General features: G+C 35.6%; 1 protein-coding gene across 1 annotated transcript in view; it reads right to left on the bottom strand.

The window, feature by feature from the left end:
- FMN1 (formin 1) overlaps nucleotides 1–14,067 on the bottom strand; it is a 123,010-nt gene that overhangs the window by 25,671 nt on the left and 83,272 nt on the right. The window contains exon 13 of the mRNA XM_058807673.1: nucleotides 11,199–11,291. Within this exon, the coding sequence (XP_058663656.1) occupies nucleotides 11,199–11,291 (93 nt within the window). The remainder of the gene's footprint in view (nucleotides 1–11,198; nucleotides 11,292–14,067) is intronic.

Below are 14,067 nucleotides of genomic sequence, written 5' to 3'. Positions count from 1 at the left end.
AGTAAAGCATGTGTGACACATTAGTCAGGTCATTTGATTCATTCTTTGAAAGTACTCAGATACAACCATGATGAGAAAAATGAGAGTGTATATAAAAAAATAAATCTCAGCCTAATTTAAGACTGGGAAAATAACAAGAGTTATTGCTGCATCTACCTGATCTATTTTGGTGTTTTACAGCTTGCTTATTTTCTATTGACTCTGTGCTGGGAGCACAGAATTTTTCCCTGCAGTGTATGGAAATATTTTAATATGTATATGTTGATTCTCATATAAAAGGAAAGAAGAGGACATAAGTATTGGATAACAAGACCAGGGAATGTGAGTGCACCAGCTCAGCACATCACTGCAGACTTTGTGCTTGCTGTACCTCTAGGCCTTTATTATTACCTCTGTGTTTATGAGATACCTCCTATCTCTTAGAAATGGCTGTTACTCAATAATTGTAGTCATAGTTAAAGTTTTATTTGACTTCCATTTTGATTTGATATTGTCTATTGAGCCACACAAGCACTATTTCTGAGAAAGATAATTAACATGAATAATTTGCATCCAAATTCTTATGTTGTAATTAAACAGTCATAATAAGCTTAATTTCTCTTAGTTTTTGTCTCTGTTAGAACAAGAAAGTTTTAAAATTTAAATTAATTAAAAAAAAATTTAAAAGTTAATAAATCACATGTAGGTGAAAGTAATAACATACACTGGAATTTGGTTCACTGCATCTATAACCACAGAATCTTCTTTACATCAAGTATTTAAAAGGACAACTTACTTTAAAAAAAAATCAGAAATTTGGAAAGAAATTTTAAATCCTGAGAAAATTTACTTCATTCATGATGAAACCAAACCTGTATCAAATTCCATTACAATGAAAAATGACTGGAATTTAAAAGAAAGAACAGTCAAGGGAGAATAGTCAAAGTTCCCCTACCATTATTTCAAATAGACATCATAGAATTAGCTCTCCTCATTAAACCTGGAGATTCTCTGGTCTAGGAGCTGCCCAAATACATGTAAGGAAAGAATTCCTGAAGCATAAAGCTTAATAATCTTTAACATATGCCCTATCCAATTCCACTTCAAGTCGATGGTGGGTCAAGCCCTTTGTGTAAAACTGAAGTTAAGGAAACACACTCTAGGATTTACTGATAAACTGTACTGATAACTCCATAGATAATCAAACTAAACACATTTTATAGAGCAGGTTTTTTTTCCTTTTAGCATGATACTTTTTAATGTTTGAAGATTTCTGCTTGGCCAGAGAAGATACCCTGTTGTGTCTAGTCAGGTATCCCTGCCTGTCCTGGGGCACCAGCAACCTCTGTAATCCCACATTCTGTTCCAGAGATGGCAACACTTTGTGGAGGGACATTTCAGACTGCAAGACATTCCCAGGACTTCATACACATGCTTTGTACAAACAGTTATATCCTGAAGTCAGTTCAGAAGCTGAAGTACTTAAAAGCTATTTTTTGACACTTTCAAAATGGTTCACTTGGAACAATGTTTAGATAGCGGAAAAATTCTGATGCTAAAAAGTTTGAATTGATTTATATGCCATGAAAGAAGTACTGTTCTAATCAATTTCATACATACATCTCTTAAGAGAAATAAAACTTCTGATATCTCCACCTCAAGGTGTTCAAAAGCACGGTAAAGGCTCTTCACAGGGCAAAGGTAACTTTTAAAATATCTTGCCCTGGCATCTGAAGTATTTAGATACAGAAGCATCAGAGAAGTTACAGGAAGGGTTGAATGACGACCTGAAATCAGACCCTTTTTTTACATTTTGGAGAAGTCTGTCTGTCTTTAATCACAGCTGTAATCTCACAATACTGTACTATCCATATGGTTTTACTCTGTCATTCCTCTATTTTGAGAGCTTAGTAGCAACCTGGTGCTATGTCCTTTAACTAGCTTGAAATTTCTGATAACTGCCCTATGAACATTGTGATTAATGTTTCTGTTCTCAAAACAATGGTCCATCCTGTTCAACAAGACTGCAAGTTTTACCTGTTCTTATTGCTTAAAAAGGAAATCAGAGCTCACACCATAAAAGAATCTAACACAGAGAGCTTCAATTTCTTGATGAAATGTTCAGTGTCTAGTATTTTTTATCAATCATGCTGGAAAGCATTAAAACAGGATATTCATGTGCTTGCACAGGTCCAAAAAATGACTGAGAAAAAGTATTAACATACCAAAATTACAGAAGTCTACAGAGAAATTCCACATAACTGCATACCAGATTAAGCATGCTACTTTCATAATCAGTTTGTATGATATGGTGCACTGAAGGGCTTTTCCAGGCTTAATGGTGTGAAATTACAGAGCACAGGGGACAAACACAAGGTAAGAGTGACCAGTGTGAGGTTGAGAGACTGGGGTCTCTTGAGACCAAGTGTGTTTGGGCTTTTCATTATTTAAGTGCATGAATCTCTTCTATCCAATCCTTTCCAATTCTTGGCTCTGCTCTTTCCTTGCAGCAGTATCTTCCATGTATGTAAACAGCTGCTCATAAGTTATATAATCTAAAGTAATGAATCAGTGAACATCTTCATTTCCTTTGACAAAGCTTTGACAAGATTTAAATTCTATCTGTTCAATTATGACTTTGAATATCAGAACCTGAAGACACAAAAGGAAAAAAGATAAATAGGAGATCAAGCAGGAGATTCCTAAGAGTATAGTGAAAAAACCCAGCTGGACAAAAAGAAGAGCCTAATAGGCTCTCTATGCAAAGCCAGCATATATAACCTACAGTTCTGTTTACCTCTTAAGCCTATGATAAAGAGAATGGAAGAAATACAGTGGATTTTAACAGCAAATAGAGGTTACAATGAGAATTTAAAGAGGATGTTGAACTCCAGATAGCTGATAGTGGTTATAGTAAAGGCATCATCAGTAATTCTAGGAATAGATTTTATAACTATCATATACATAATAATTTTGTATTAAATCAAGGGTATTAACACTAACATTCATTACGTCACTTAGCTGCCATTAATCCTTCTCTATCATGTCATGCCAGTGACTTTGTAACAGCCATGGTAATTCAGTATACCACAATCAAATCGAAAGGAAGTTGGAAGGAACTGTTTTCTATAGGAGATTTCCTCCTTGTTTTCTCAGAGGAGACGACCATTGCATTTTCAATTACCAGTTCTTCTAAATTACATTCATAATACACAATAATCTTCCAATCTGTATAGTAAGAAGTGATATAGTGAAACCGGCTATAGTAATTTGATGTACATCTGCTTCAAAAATAATAAATTGAAAGTTTCCTGAAAAGTCATAGCTGTAATTAACACCAATTTTCAGGACTTTGAAGTTGATAGTTCTTCTAGCAGTGTGGGAGAAAATACTCACTTCAGAGTAAATTCTTGTTCTTTGAATCAGTTCATTGTCAATACTGCATTACTTAGGAGGCATATGGATGCAATCACATTCCAGGACAACTTATTTGGTGTCTTATGGACTGGGGCTATTGTGTAACTATATAATCTCAGAGTACCCAGCAGTAAGGTTCTGTGCTTTGCAGACTCATGCCAATTTATGTAAATCACTCTTTCATCTGTTTAAGTATGACAATCTTTTGAGTGATGAAAACAGTTATGTCTATCACAAAGTTTGAAAGATTAAAGTAATTCTGCTCCTGGCATATGAAACAGCGTTCCAGATCTGAACACAAACTTTGCCTAGTCTGTAATGTCATTGCTGGGAAGCATAAAAAGTTTTAAGCAAACATTATCATTGCAAGGAAGTATGACATATTTTTCATGTTTGACACTGGACATAAATATCCTCCCACTCTGTTTAATGTGAGAAATGCATATGTGTGGCAGAGATAATAAAACATCTCAGTGAAAACAAATGAAATGAAAAAGAAGTTACGATAAGTAGAACAGAAATAAAGCTTTGAAGTTAAAAGTCTTCATATCTGGACATTTTATTCACAAGAGGAAGGAGCAGTATTTGATATGCAGAGTGGATAGTCACACAATCTGGAAGAGTCTTGTACTTTGTAGGAATGGTTATCTGTTCAGAGATAAAATTTTTAGCTGACAGAAGCAGCTTCATACTTGCAGGTAAGAAAAATCTGGTCAATTGTAAGATCCTTGCAAGTGCTATTGCTCTTCTGCTGTTGTTTACATATGGTATTTTAACAGACAGCTGTTACTGAAATGTAACAGTGTTCTTAAAAATGATTCTTGATTTTCTTACTTCACTTGTTCAGCATTAAAACATTCAAGATCTTAACAAATAAAATGCAACACAAGCACCATAATCTGTAATCTGACATGTATTTTAGAGCAGAGGAATACAACACAAGTGGGAAGACAAATATGTGATAACTTCATATACAATTTTAGAATACTTCTATTTCTTTCTGTTAATGTTTTTGGAGAGAAAAGCTGTAGTTTTATTACAGAGAATCAAGAATTTTAAATAGTTCCCAGAGGTTTCTGATATTTTGGGATGTCATTACAGACAAGCTTTACCAGGTAGGTGCTTTGAGTAACAACTTAAAAGATCATCTCTGTATCTGTCTTAAAAACAATATAATATTGTCACACTATGAAAGAAAATAAGTGACAATGCAATTTTCTTCCTAATCTTTGACTGTAGTAAGATGTATAAAGCTATGTCCTGATGATAGTAAGAGAGAAAAAACAAGTATTATTTTATCTTGGAAAAATGGTGCCTTGGAATGTTCTTGACTTCTGATTCACTACTGCTAAATGACATTAACATCTTGCTTTATACTTCATAGACTGCTTTGAGAGAAAAGCAGCAATTTTGAGTGGAAATACTTTTTATATAAATAAAAAATTAATATAAAACTATTATATTATCCTCCTACACCCAAAATACGTACAGGGCTATAAACTAATAAAAGGTTGCTTTTCCAGGGTTAATACAATAGATGCTACTAGATGAGAAGATAATTCACTATGTATGAGCACCTGAATTCACCATGTATAGCACAAGAACAACATCTTGGAGAGAAAATTTACATATTGAGGAACTAGTAGGAAATGATGAACAAGAAACTCAAAGTTGGCCAGCTGCCATCTTTTACCATAGACTCATAGAATGGTTTGGGTTGGATGGGACCCTAAAGGACATCTAGTTCCAACTCTACTTCCATGGGCTGGTTGGAACAAGTAAACCAAGTGCTCAGAGCCCCATCCAACCTGGCCTTGAACACTTCCAGGAATGGGGCAAATCACAGTTTCTCTGGGCAAATTGTTCCTGTGCCTCACCAACCTTACTGTGAAGAATTTCTCTCTTATTTTCTAATCTAAACTTACATTTTTTTTCAGTTTCAAGCCATTCTCCCTTGTCCTATCTCTACATATCTTCATGAGAAGTCCCTCTCCAGCTCTAGATTTAGATACTGGAAGGCAGATTTAGATGCTATAAGGTGTCCCCAGAGCTTTCTCTTCTCCTGGCTGAACAGCCTCAACTCAGGTCCAGCCTTCATGGCCTTCTTAATAGAATTTATTTATTATCTTCTTTCTCAATGGACTACCTCAATAATCCTCTGTGGTGCACATCAACAGGCAGATAAGTAAATGTGGCTCAAAATTCCTGTTCTATACCAGAAATCCATTTGAAAGTGCATTGGACTGGATGCATGCCCAGGTAGCTACTTCAGCCTGGCTAAAATTATTAAGATGAAATCACTCAGCAGTTAAAAGTGGATTTGTGGACTGTTTCCATATGGTTGCTAAGTTTGTCTGAAAAACTCACTAGCTCCTGACATAATGCTGTGGTGACTAGTTTGGTCTATGACTGTTTTTCTATTGCATAGTCCCATAGATAGCACAATGTTGACCTTTTATGTAGTATACAACACACAGCAGTTGTAGCAAAGCAATTAATCTAACCAATGTTTCCCAAATGTTAGGCTAGAATTCTAAAGATAGGACAATTTCTTTTTGTTTGGGATTAATCTCAATAGATGACTCTATTTTACAAATCACTCCCTCTCCATCTTGCTTGTTACCTTGGTCACATCAGTGTATCATGCACCTTTCCCAAATAGCTTTACTTTCCACTACTAATGAAATTCAAAAATTGTTCTGTTTCGACATCAGACTACTCACTTCCCTGACTCTGTTCTAAATTAAATGAATTCCTGTAGTGGCAGAGTCTTCATCATCAAGATGCTTTATTCTTAGAGAAATGCAGAGAAGCAGATACACTTTTCCCACCCTAACTGCTACAAAGCATAAAGACTTCATTTTCACATTCCAGTTCATGAGGGAGACCCCAAGCCCAGATTAAAGATTTTGCATGCTTTCTGACCCGGACCCAACGAAGAAGAATTTGGAAACATATTTTGCAAGATCCTGCATGAATGTGTGCTATTTATTTCTACATTTACTAGAATGCATAAACAAGATGAAATAGTCAGGTGGCAAAATAAGAAATAAATTTAATTAACATTAGTCACCTACTCCTGTATGTCATTTACTTTCTCATTTGTATTATTCTTGAGGGAATGCACAAGGAGAATACGAAACACCATGGAAAACCCCAATAATAGCCCTTCTAGTGAGCTGCACAGTTGCAGTAACAAAAATAATTTTTTCTCCTTTTCAAAATAGAGTAGTTTGCATCTTTCTCATAGTCATCTAAGTATTCTGATTTCTTTTTGGTGAGAGATAGTTTCATATGAAAAGAGGAGTTTTTTTCTAAGAAATTCTGAGCAAGAATTCAATGAACTAAAGAGCATTCCAGACCACACAATAATTTCATACTTTCAAAGACCTTCTTGCATATCATGGCAATTTAAAAGGAAAATAATTATGAACATATTTTTAACCACCCCACACGGTAATTTCAATGGAAATACAGTAAGTGAATACTAATTTATAATAATCAGTAGTTCTCCATACTATAGGATAACTAATATAATTGTTGCACACAATTAGATTTACTAAAGATTATTTCAACTTTGTGAATAATCTAAGCCTTTTCCAAAAAGCATAGGCATATCAAATACAGCTAGTGAAGCATTAAGACAGTTTACACAAGATGTCTTTAATGTGGGATTCACTAAGTACTTGAAAAATATTATCTTTCACTACAATACCTAGCAAGAATCTTTATTTAACATTCTGTGTATCAGGAAAGAGGGGCACTCTCTGAAAAGGATATTAACCAACTGCTACCGTCACATATAAAGTAGCTAAACTGGGAATAGAACCCAAAGCTTCTGGCACCTAATTCCCTGCTGAAGGCCCTGGGCTACATTACATGCAGTTATACAAACCAGCACTGACATCAGCAGAAGTACAGTTTATCCCCTCTAGCATTTTAGAATGTCAGTCTCCATAACACTCTCAGTGTTTTTTGTTACAACACAGCAAGTATTAGATTTAATTGGTATTAATTATAATTAGGAAATGTAAACACTTCAGTATAAGCAAACCAGGATTTTTTTCCCCTACAGTATTTCCAATTTCACATTGGCTAGAAATTATGGGAATTGCGCGCGTGGGAAAAACCTCAATATCTATGAGTTCCAGCCGTATTTTCAAGCCACAAGTTTCAGAAAAGCATCTGAGTTTTGAATACTTGCTGTGAGCTGGCAGAAAGATAACAGACAATTTTTTCTTACGTTTGCTAAACCAGCCACAACTCGTTTTTAAACAAATAAAACTGAAAACAGATGCTTATTGGATGCTCAGTATTATCAGCTAATTTCAGAGAAGCGGCTGAGTTTGCAGACACCTCTGACCTTGACATTTGTCCAACGCCTATTCTAGTGCCATTAATCAAGATGGATTTCTGTGTTATTTTTCCCTATCTTTAATGTGGAATTCTATAGGATTTCCATTCTAATGCCCCAGAAAGTACCATCCACCATTATAAAGATTCAAATCAATCAGGTAACTGACAGAAAATCATTGACAGAGTCAATCATTGTAGAATCTGACAACCTACTGAAAATTCATCTCAGAATAAGGTAGAATTAAGATGTCAAAAGATGAGAAGTAAATGATATAAAATTAGGTGTGTCTGATTAGATACCATAAAGGATAACATTATAAAGCAAAAGAAGAACAAGAGAAAATGAGAAAAAGTGGAAAAGTGAGTAATCCAGGTGGTTTTTCTCCTTCTAGTATACAAAAGAGCTCACTAAAAAGTGTCCCAATAAATGTAATATATAGACCTTACTGTCCTAGGACAGCTGCAGGAATGTATTCTCTCTCTCTCTCTCTCTTTTTAAAAAAATATACATTATTCACACACATAAGGATAAAATTTTCTGTCACACTGACAGAGATAAATATACCTCACTTTTCACATCAATAGGCATAAACAGGGAAAATATTTAGAAGAGTATGTTTTTCTATTTGAAATGATAATGCACAATTCAACTGCAATTTTATCTAAAGCAGAACTAGTCTTCTTTCAATATCAACTGGGTACTTTTATAATATTCCACGCATAAGAAAGTGGAGTATGATAAAAAGGGTAGCTCAGTATTGCAGGAGAAACCAGGTACTGGGTTATCTTTATTTTTTAAGACTGTGTTGATATGATTTGCTATTCCTTCTGCTGGTTTTGGCTGGTGTGGAGCTAACTTCACAGGAACTCGTACGGTGCTGTAAATTGGATTTGTGACCAAAAGAACATTGATAACACATCCATGTTTTAGCTGTTGCTGAACAGTCCTGCACAGCATTCAGGCCTTCTCTATTTCTAATGCTGATATACAGAAAGTAGGCTGGGGATGGACAAGAAGTTGGGAGGGGCCAAGCCAAATCAATCAAAGGGATAACTCATAGCACATAACATCATGCTCAGAAATAAATTTGGGAAAAGAAGGAGGAAGCAAGGGAGAAATTCAGAGTTTTGATGCTTGTCTTCCTAAGTAGGGGTTATGTGTGATGAAATACTGCCTTCCTGGTAATGTGAAATTTAGAAATGTGTGTTCTAAATGGAACTTAGAAATACTGTGGCCAACAGGATTCGGGAAGTGATAAAACACACTGTACTTGGCACTGGTGAGGCCACACCTTGAATCCCATGTTCAGCTTTAGGCCCCTCACATAGGAGAGACCTTGAGGTGATGGAGTGTCCAGAGAAGGGCGGCGGAGCTGGGGAAATGTCTGGAGCACAAGTCCAACAAACAGCAGCTGAGGGAGCTGGGGGTGTTTAGCCTGGGGAAAGGGAGGCTCAGGAGGGGCCTTATCACCCTCTGCAACTCCCAGAGAGCACAGGGGGTCAGTCTCTTCTCTAGGGTAGTGACAGGACAGATGTATCAGGGGAGGTTCACACTGGATGTTGGGAAAAATTTCTTCACTGAAAGGGTTATCAAGTACTGATCCAGGCTACCCAGGAGAGTAGTGGAATAACCATCCCTGGAAGAGTTCAAAAAGAGTGTAGATGTTGTGCATAGGGACATGGTTTAGTGGTAGAACTGGCAATGGTAGGTTAATGGCTGGACTTGATAATTTTTAAGAAGTCTTTTCCAGCCTTAATGATCCTAAGAAATGGCTGAACACTTGATCACTGATGGAAAGGAGTTGATTGAATTCCATATTTTGCATTGCTTGTTCACACAGCTTTTGCTTTCCCTATTAAATTGTCTGTATTTCAATTCACTAGTTTTCTTTCATTCAACCTTCCACCCTCTCCTTGTCTCCCAATGGAGGGGCAGCAAGCAAACAGCTGAGTGGTGCTAAGCTGCCAAGTGCACAGACCATGAGAGTCCTTGTGAGATCCAGGGTGCAGCAAGAATTACAGAATCTGTGATACCATTGTGGAAGACACCATTTGGTCAGGGTCCTGGCAAGACCTGGGCAAAATTGATTATTACAATATTTTGGCAAGCTAGATCAAGAAACATGCTGGAGAATGGTTTGTAGAAATACAAACACACACACACACACACATATATATATATATAAAATGTATATATACACTTATATTTAGTACTAATTCAATCTTGATATCATTGTTAAATCATAAGTGAAAACTTCCAGTTAAATGCATTAGAAAGACAATGAAACTGTCCTGCAGTGACATCAAGATTTCCATTACATTTTTTGTTTTAAAAATTCTGTGGCGAGGAATTTGCTGCTTAAATACTGTCCAAGTACACTGCACCATGGCCTGGGAGAACGGCAAAGGAGAATATCAGCTTATTTACCAGTACAATTTAACTGCTACTTTTGAAACAGCCTGTTTTCAATTGTTAAAGTATTTACACAAGACAGCCTCATGAAACAAAGTTATTAAAAATACTTTAGGACAACCTTCGTAAAAAGGATTAAGCTAATTAATAAATTACTACAATAATCTGAATGATCACCAATATTCTGTCTGGATGAGCAGATTAAGGTAGTTTAACTGACTTCTCAGATAGAAAATTGTTAAATTGTTCACCATTTCTATGAGAAATACAATTAAATTCTCAAAAATTCTAATATCTCTGTCAAAAATACAGGGGTTTTTTGTTTACCCAAGAAGATTGTACTCCTACAAGGAGAGGGGGGAAATCTCTTCCTGAATATATCTTCCACAACTGCAGAAGCAATGGTGCTGGCAGAAGCAGGTGATGGGGAACACAGCAGGAGAAACAGGAAGGAGCAGGACTGTTGTTTTCAACAGCAACCTGCATTTACATTGTCCTCAGCTGAGCACCAAATTGCACCTTGGTTTTCACCCACTGCCTCCAGACTCTAACCTGGTAAATCACTTCTTAAATATTTATTTCTGTCTCAAGCAAGACAAAAATCTTTAAATATGAATAAGTCAGTTCATAAGCCTGCACTAGGGAGAAAAGATGACACGTATACATGTGGACTTTCTCTAAAAGAGTGTCTTTCACTCTTGTCTTTTTTCAGTCTTTGAAGCTTTATATTCCCTCTGATAAATTTCATCTGTGATTAATATATTTTTCATTTTGCCTACAAATAATAATAAAGAACAAAGCACAAAATAACCAGTGGGAAATGGGTGAGATCAAGGGAGTGATTAGCTTTGACAAGTGATGTCCAAGATCTGTATAACATATATCAACATATATGAACATATATTAGGCCCATTAGGAACATAATCCACAGGAATTTTCAGAGGAAACAGATATTTAATGCAGCTTACATTACACATAACTTTAAAAACCACTACACTATTCGGCAGTAAGATTTTTTTTCAGATGTGGTTACCTTTCTGAAAGAATTCCTCTAATTTCTCCTTGAAGGGCTGGAGATGTTCCTCAGAAGACTCTCTGCAAACTAACTTCATCTGCTTTTCAGAGGCTACAAAAAGATGAGACATATTTATGACAGAAGAAATGTACCAAAAGTAGATTTCAGCACCATAGGAGCCTACCTCTAAATACTCACCTGAATTTACTTTAGAGGTTATAAATAAGCACTAAGAAATACAGCAATTACACTAAAATAAGAAATACAAATACTAGTCAAGCATACTAAATAAAAAATTCTATATATGTTTAAAGAGTAGAATTTGTCTTTAGTAAGGAATTTGTTCTAAAACTCCTGCAGTGTGCTTGGGCTTGCTAATAACACAGCTTGCCTCACACACTAATTCTAGATGGTATATTTAAAGCTTTAAAGTCTGTTTCTGTGGTGAGTGGAGGATCCTTTGTATCTGAATTGATTTTAATCAATCAATGTCAGGCATCCCATACTCAACCATTTTTCATTAAACAGATGCAGAAATTCAGCATTACTTGAGTATTCCATCCCCAAACTATGATATGAATTAGTTGAAGTATGTAAGAAAGTGAACTTAAATATAAGTGTAATTTGTTCACTATTTAATCTATCTGCTATTTTAAGAACCAATGCCATGCCAATTTCTGAAAAACTTAATTTCATTTGCCAATGAATTTTAACAGGCCTAGAACTTCTAATAAACTTAGTGCATTCCAGTGTTCCACATTAAAGATGACAAGAGGCAGAAATCAAACTGAAATTACTTTCCATTTAGCAACTGAATTTATAAACCGCTACAAGATTTTTATTCTACAATTTTTCATTTCCAAGAAGCAACACTTAGATGGAAACTTATTTTGAAGTTAAACCAAAAACTTACAGTTTGACTGCATGAACTGTATTCACACCATATTGCCACCACCATTGAACAAAATTTAATGTAAAACTGTCGAAATGGAAGTTGAGCCTGTGTGATTAAAATGTCCCATTATTTAAATTTGCAATGTAGTGTAAAAAGTCAAGGGAAGGTTGAAAATAGATGCATTTTACTGTGCAAGTAGTATTGTGCTTATAAACCCTAGGACCACCAGGACGTACTGAAAACAATCACAGATTTTCAATTAATTGAGAGCAGAAATACATTTGGTCAATTCTTATAGCAAAATACCCATTCTCACCCAAGACTATATTTTAATTTAGCAACCCTCCACAACTCAAACTGCAGGTTGTGTAAAATGGCCTGGGCTACACTCTAAGTTCATCTTTAATCTATGGTCTTTTATCCGGTAGCACATGACAAACCTTTCAAATGATTCAGAGCAGAGTTAATGGATATTTGTTTGTATGCCAGAAAGTAGGCAGAATGGAGTGGTGATTTAAACACATCATATTCCGTCTTTTAAATACATAATGAAAAGCTTCTTTCTGAAAAAAAAGTCTTTTTCTGAAATTCTGAGGAATCTGAGGGAATTCTGAGGAAGCTGACAGCTATCACACCATACATACAATTCTCCTCTCACCATTCCAAAATAATCATTTGAGAAAATGAAAAACCTGTTTCAGCATTACTGAGTTCAAACAGATGCAAATTCTCCACTAATGTAATAAATTTTTGGTTCTTTTCCTGGGTATGAGCTGTATGTTAGTGGAATTGAATGTAATATGCTATTTTGAAAATTGTTTATTTCTAAATGAGCTATTGCAGAAAAAAAAAAGGAAAATACAAGGGCGCAAAAGTATTTGAAAGCCCTTACAAATTGTTGGATGTACATCATGCTTCACCCACTACAAATCTTGGCCACAGAAATGGAAAGCATTAGCAAAACATTAAAACAAAGCTGGAAACTGCTGATTATCAGTTTGCCACTGTCTTCAGATTTAATGCAGTACTTGGCTCAAAAAGTTCTTTAAAAATCCCCAATATAAGTGAAAATATTTACAAAATAGAATGTCTCTCACTTAATGCCGATTGGGCAATAGTCTTAAAACTCCACAGACACTTGTAAATCTGTCAAACGAATCATGGCTCATAAACAAACTTTCATGTAAAGAGCATTTCTGTGTCAATCAGACACAATTTGGAATTTTTTAAGCACCATTTTAAAAGTAAATGCAAAACCAGAAATAGTTTAAAGCTGATAACAGTAAATTACTAACTATTTACTCACCAGAACCCCTCAGTAGCATTTACAGGAATCAGTCTGACAGCAAAACCAAGTACCAACACCATGAATTCCTATAAACCTGTCAGTGACACTATCCCCTATGAGTTATGCCTTTGTGAAAGCTGCTGAAGTTGCCCTGCTCCTGTCTGTTCAGAGCATGGCAGGTAACACTGCCAGGCTCGCTCTTCCACTCAGCTACAACGCAAGCATATCTTTGACAGAAGGATTACTATTTGACAATTCTTTTTTAGAGCCCTTGCCTTTTCTGTTTCCAAGAGCATTTGAAATAATACTGCAAATGAATTCAGTGTAGGGCTAAATAATCCCAAATTTCTGTGTGAGAGAATCCATGATCTTTTACAGCACACAAACCTGTTATGCTACTGGGATCTACACGCCCAAATTAAATCCTAATAAACCTCTGACAAATTTCATAAATTAATATTATTCAGCAAGTGCTATGTCATTTTCTCATGACTTATTTCCTTTGGTATTACTTTATTACTTTTTTGTTTGGAAACAACTTTGCAAGCTAAACAAATAGTTACTGGTGCAGAGGCATGTTTACCCATTAGACACCACTGCAGAATCTGGTTACAGTCTCCTGTTATTACATGCACTTAGGTACCTACTCACTGGAGCTGTTCACATGGAATTAAGTGAATGCCTTTTGCACTATCTACAGCTTT

Source organism: Ammospiza caudacuta, chromosome 6 (assembly GCF_027887145.1).
Source record: "Ammospiza caudacuta isolate bAmmCau1 chromosome 6, bAmmCau1.pri, whole genome shotgun sequence".
NCBI classification, from domain to species: Eukaryota; Metazoa; Chordata; class Aves; order Passeriformes; family Passerellidae; genus Ammospiza; species Ammospiza caudacuta.
The sequence above is the reverse complement of the archived record's forward strand: the minus strand, read 5'-3'. Positions and strand labels throughout refer to the sequence as shown.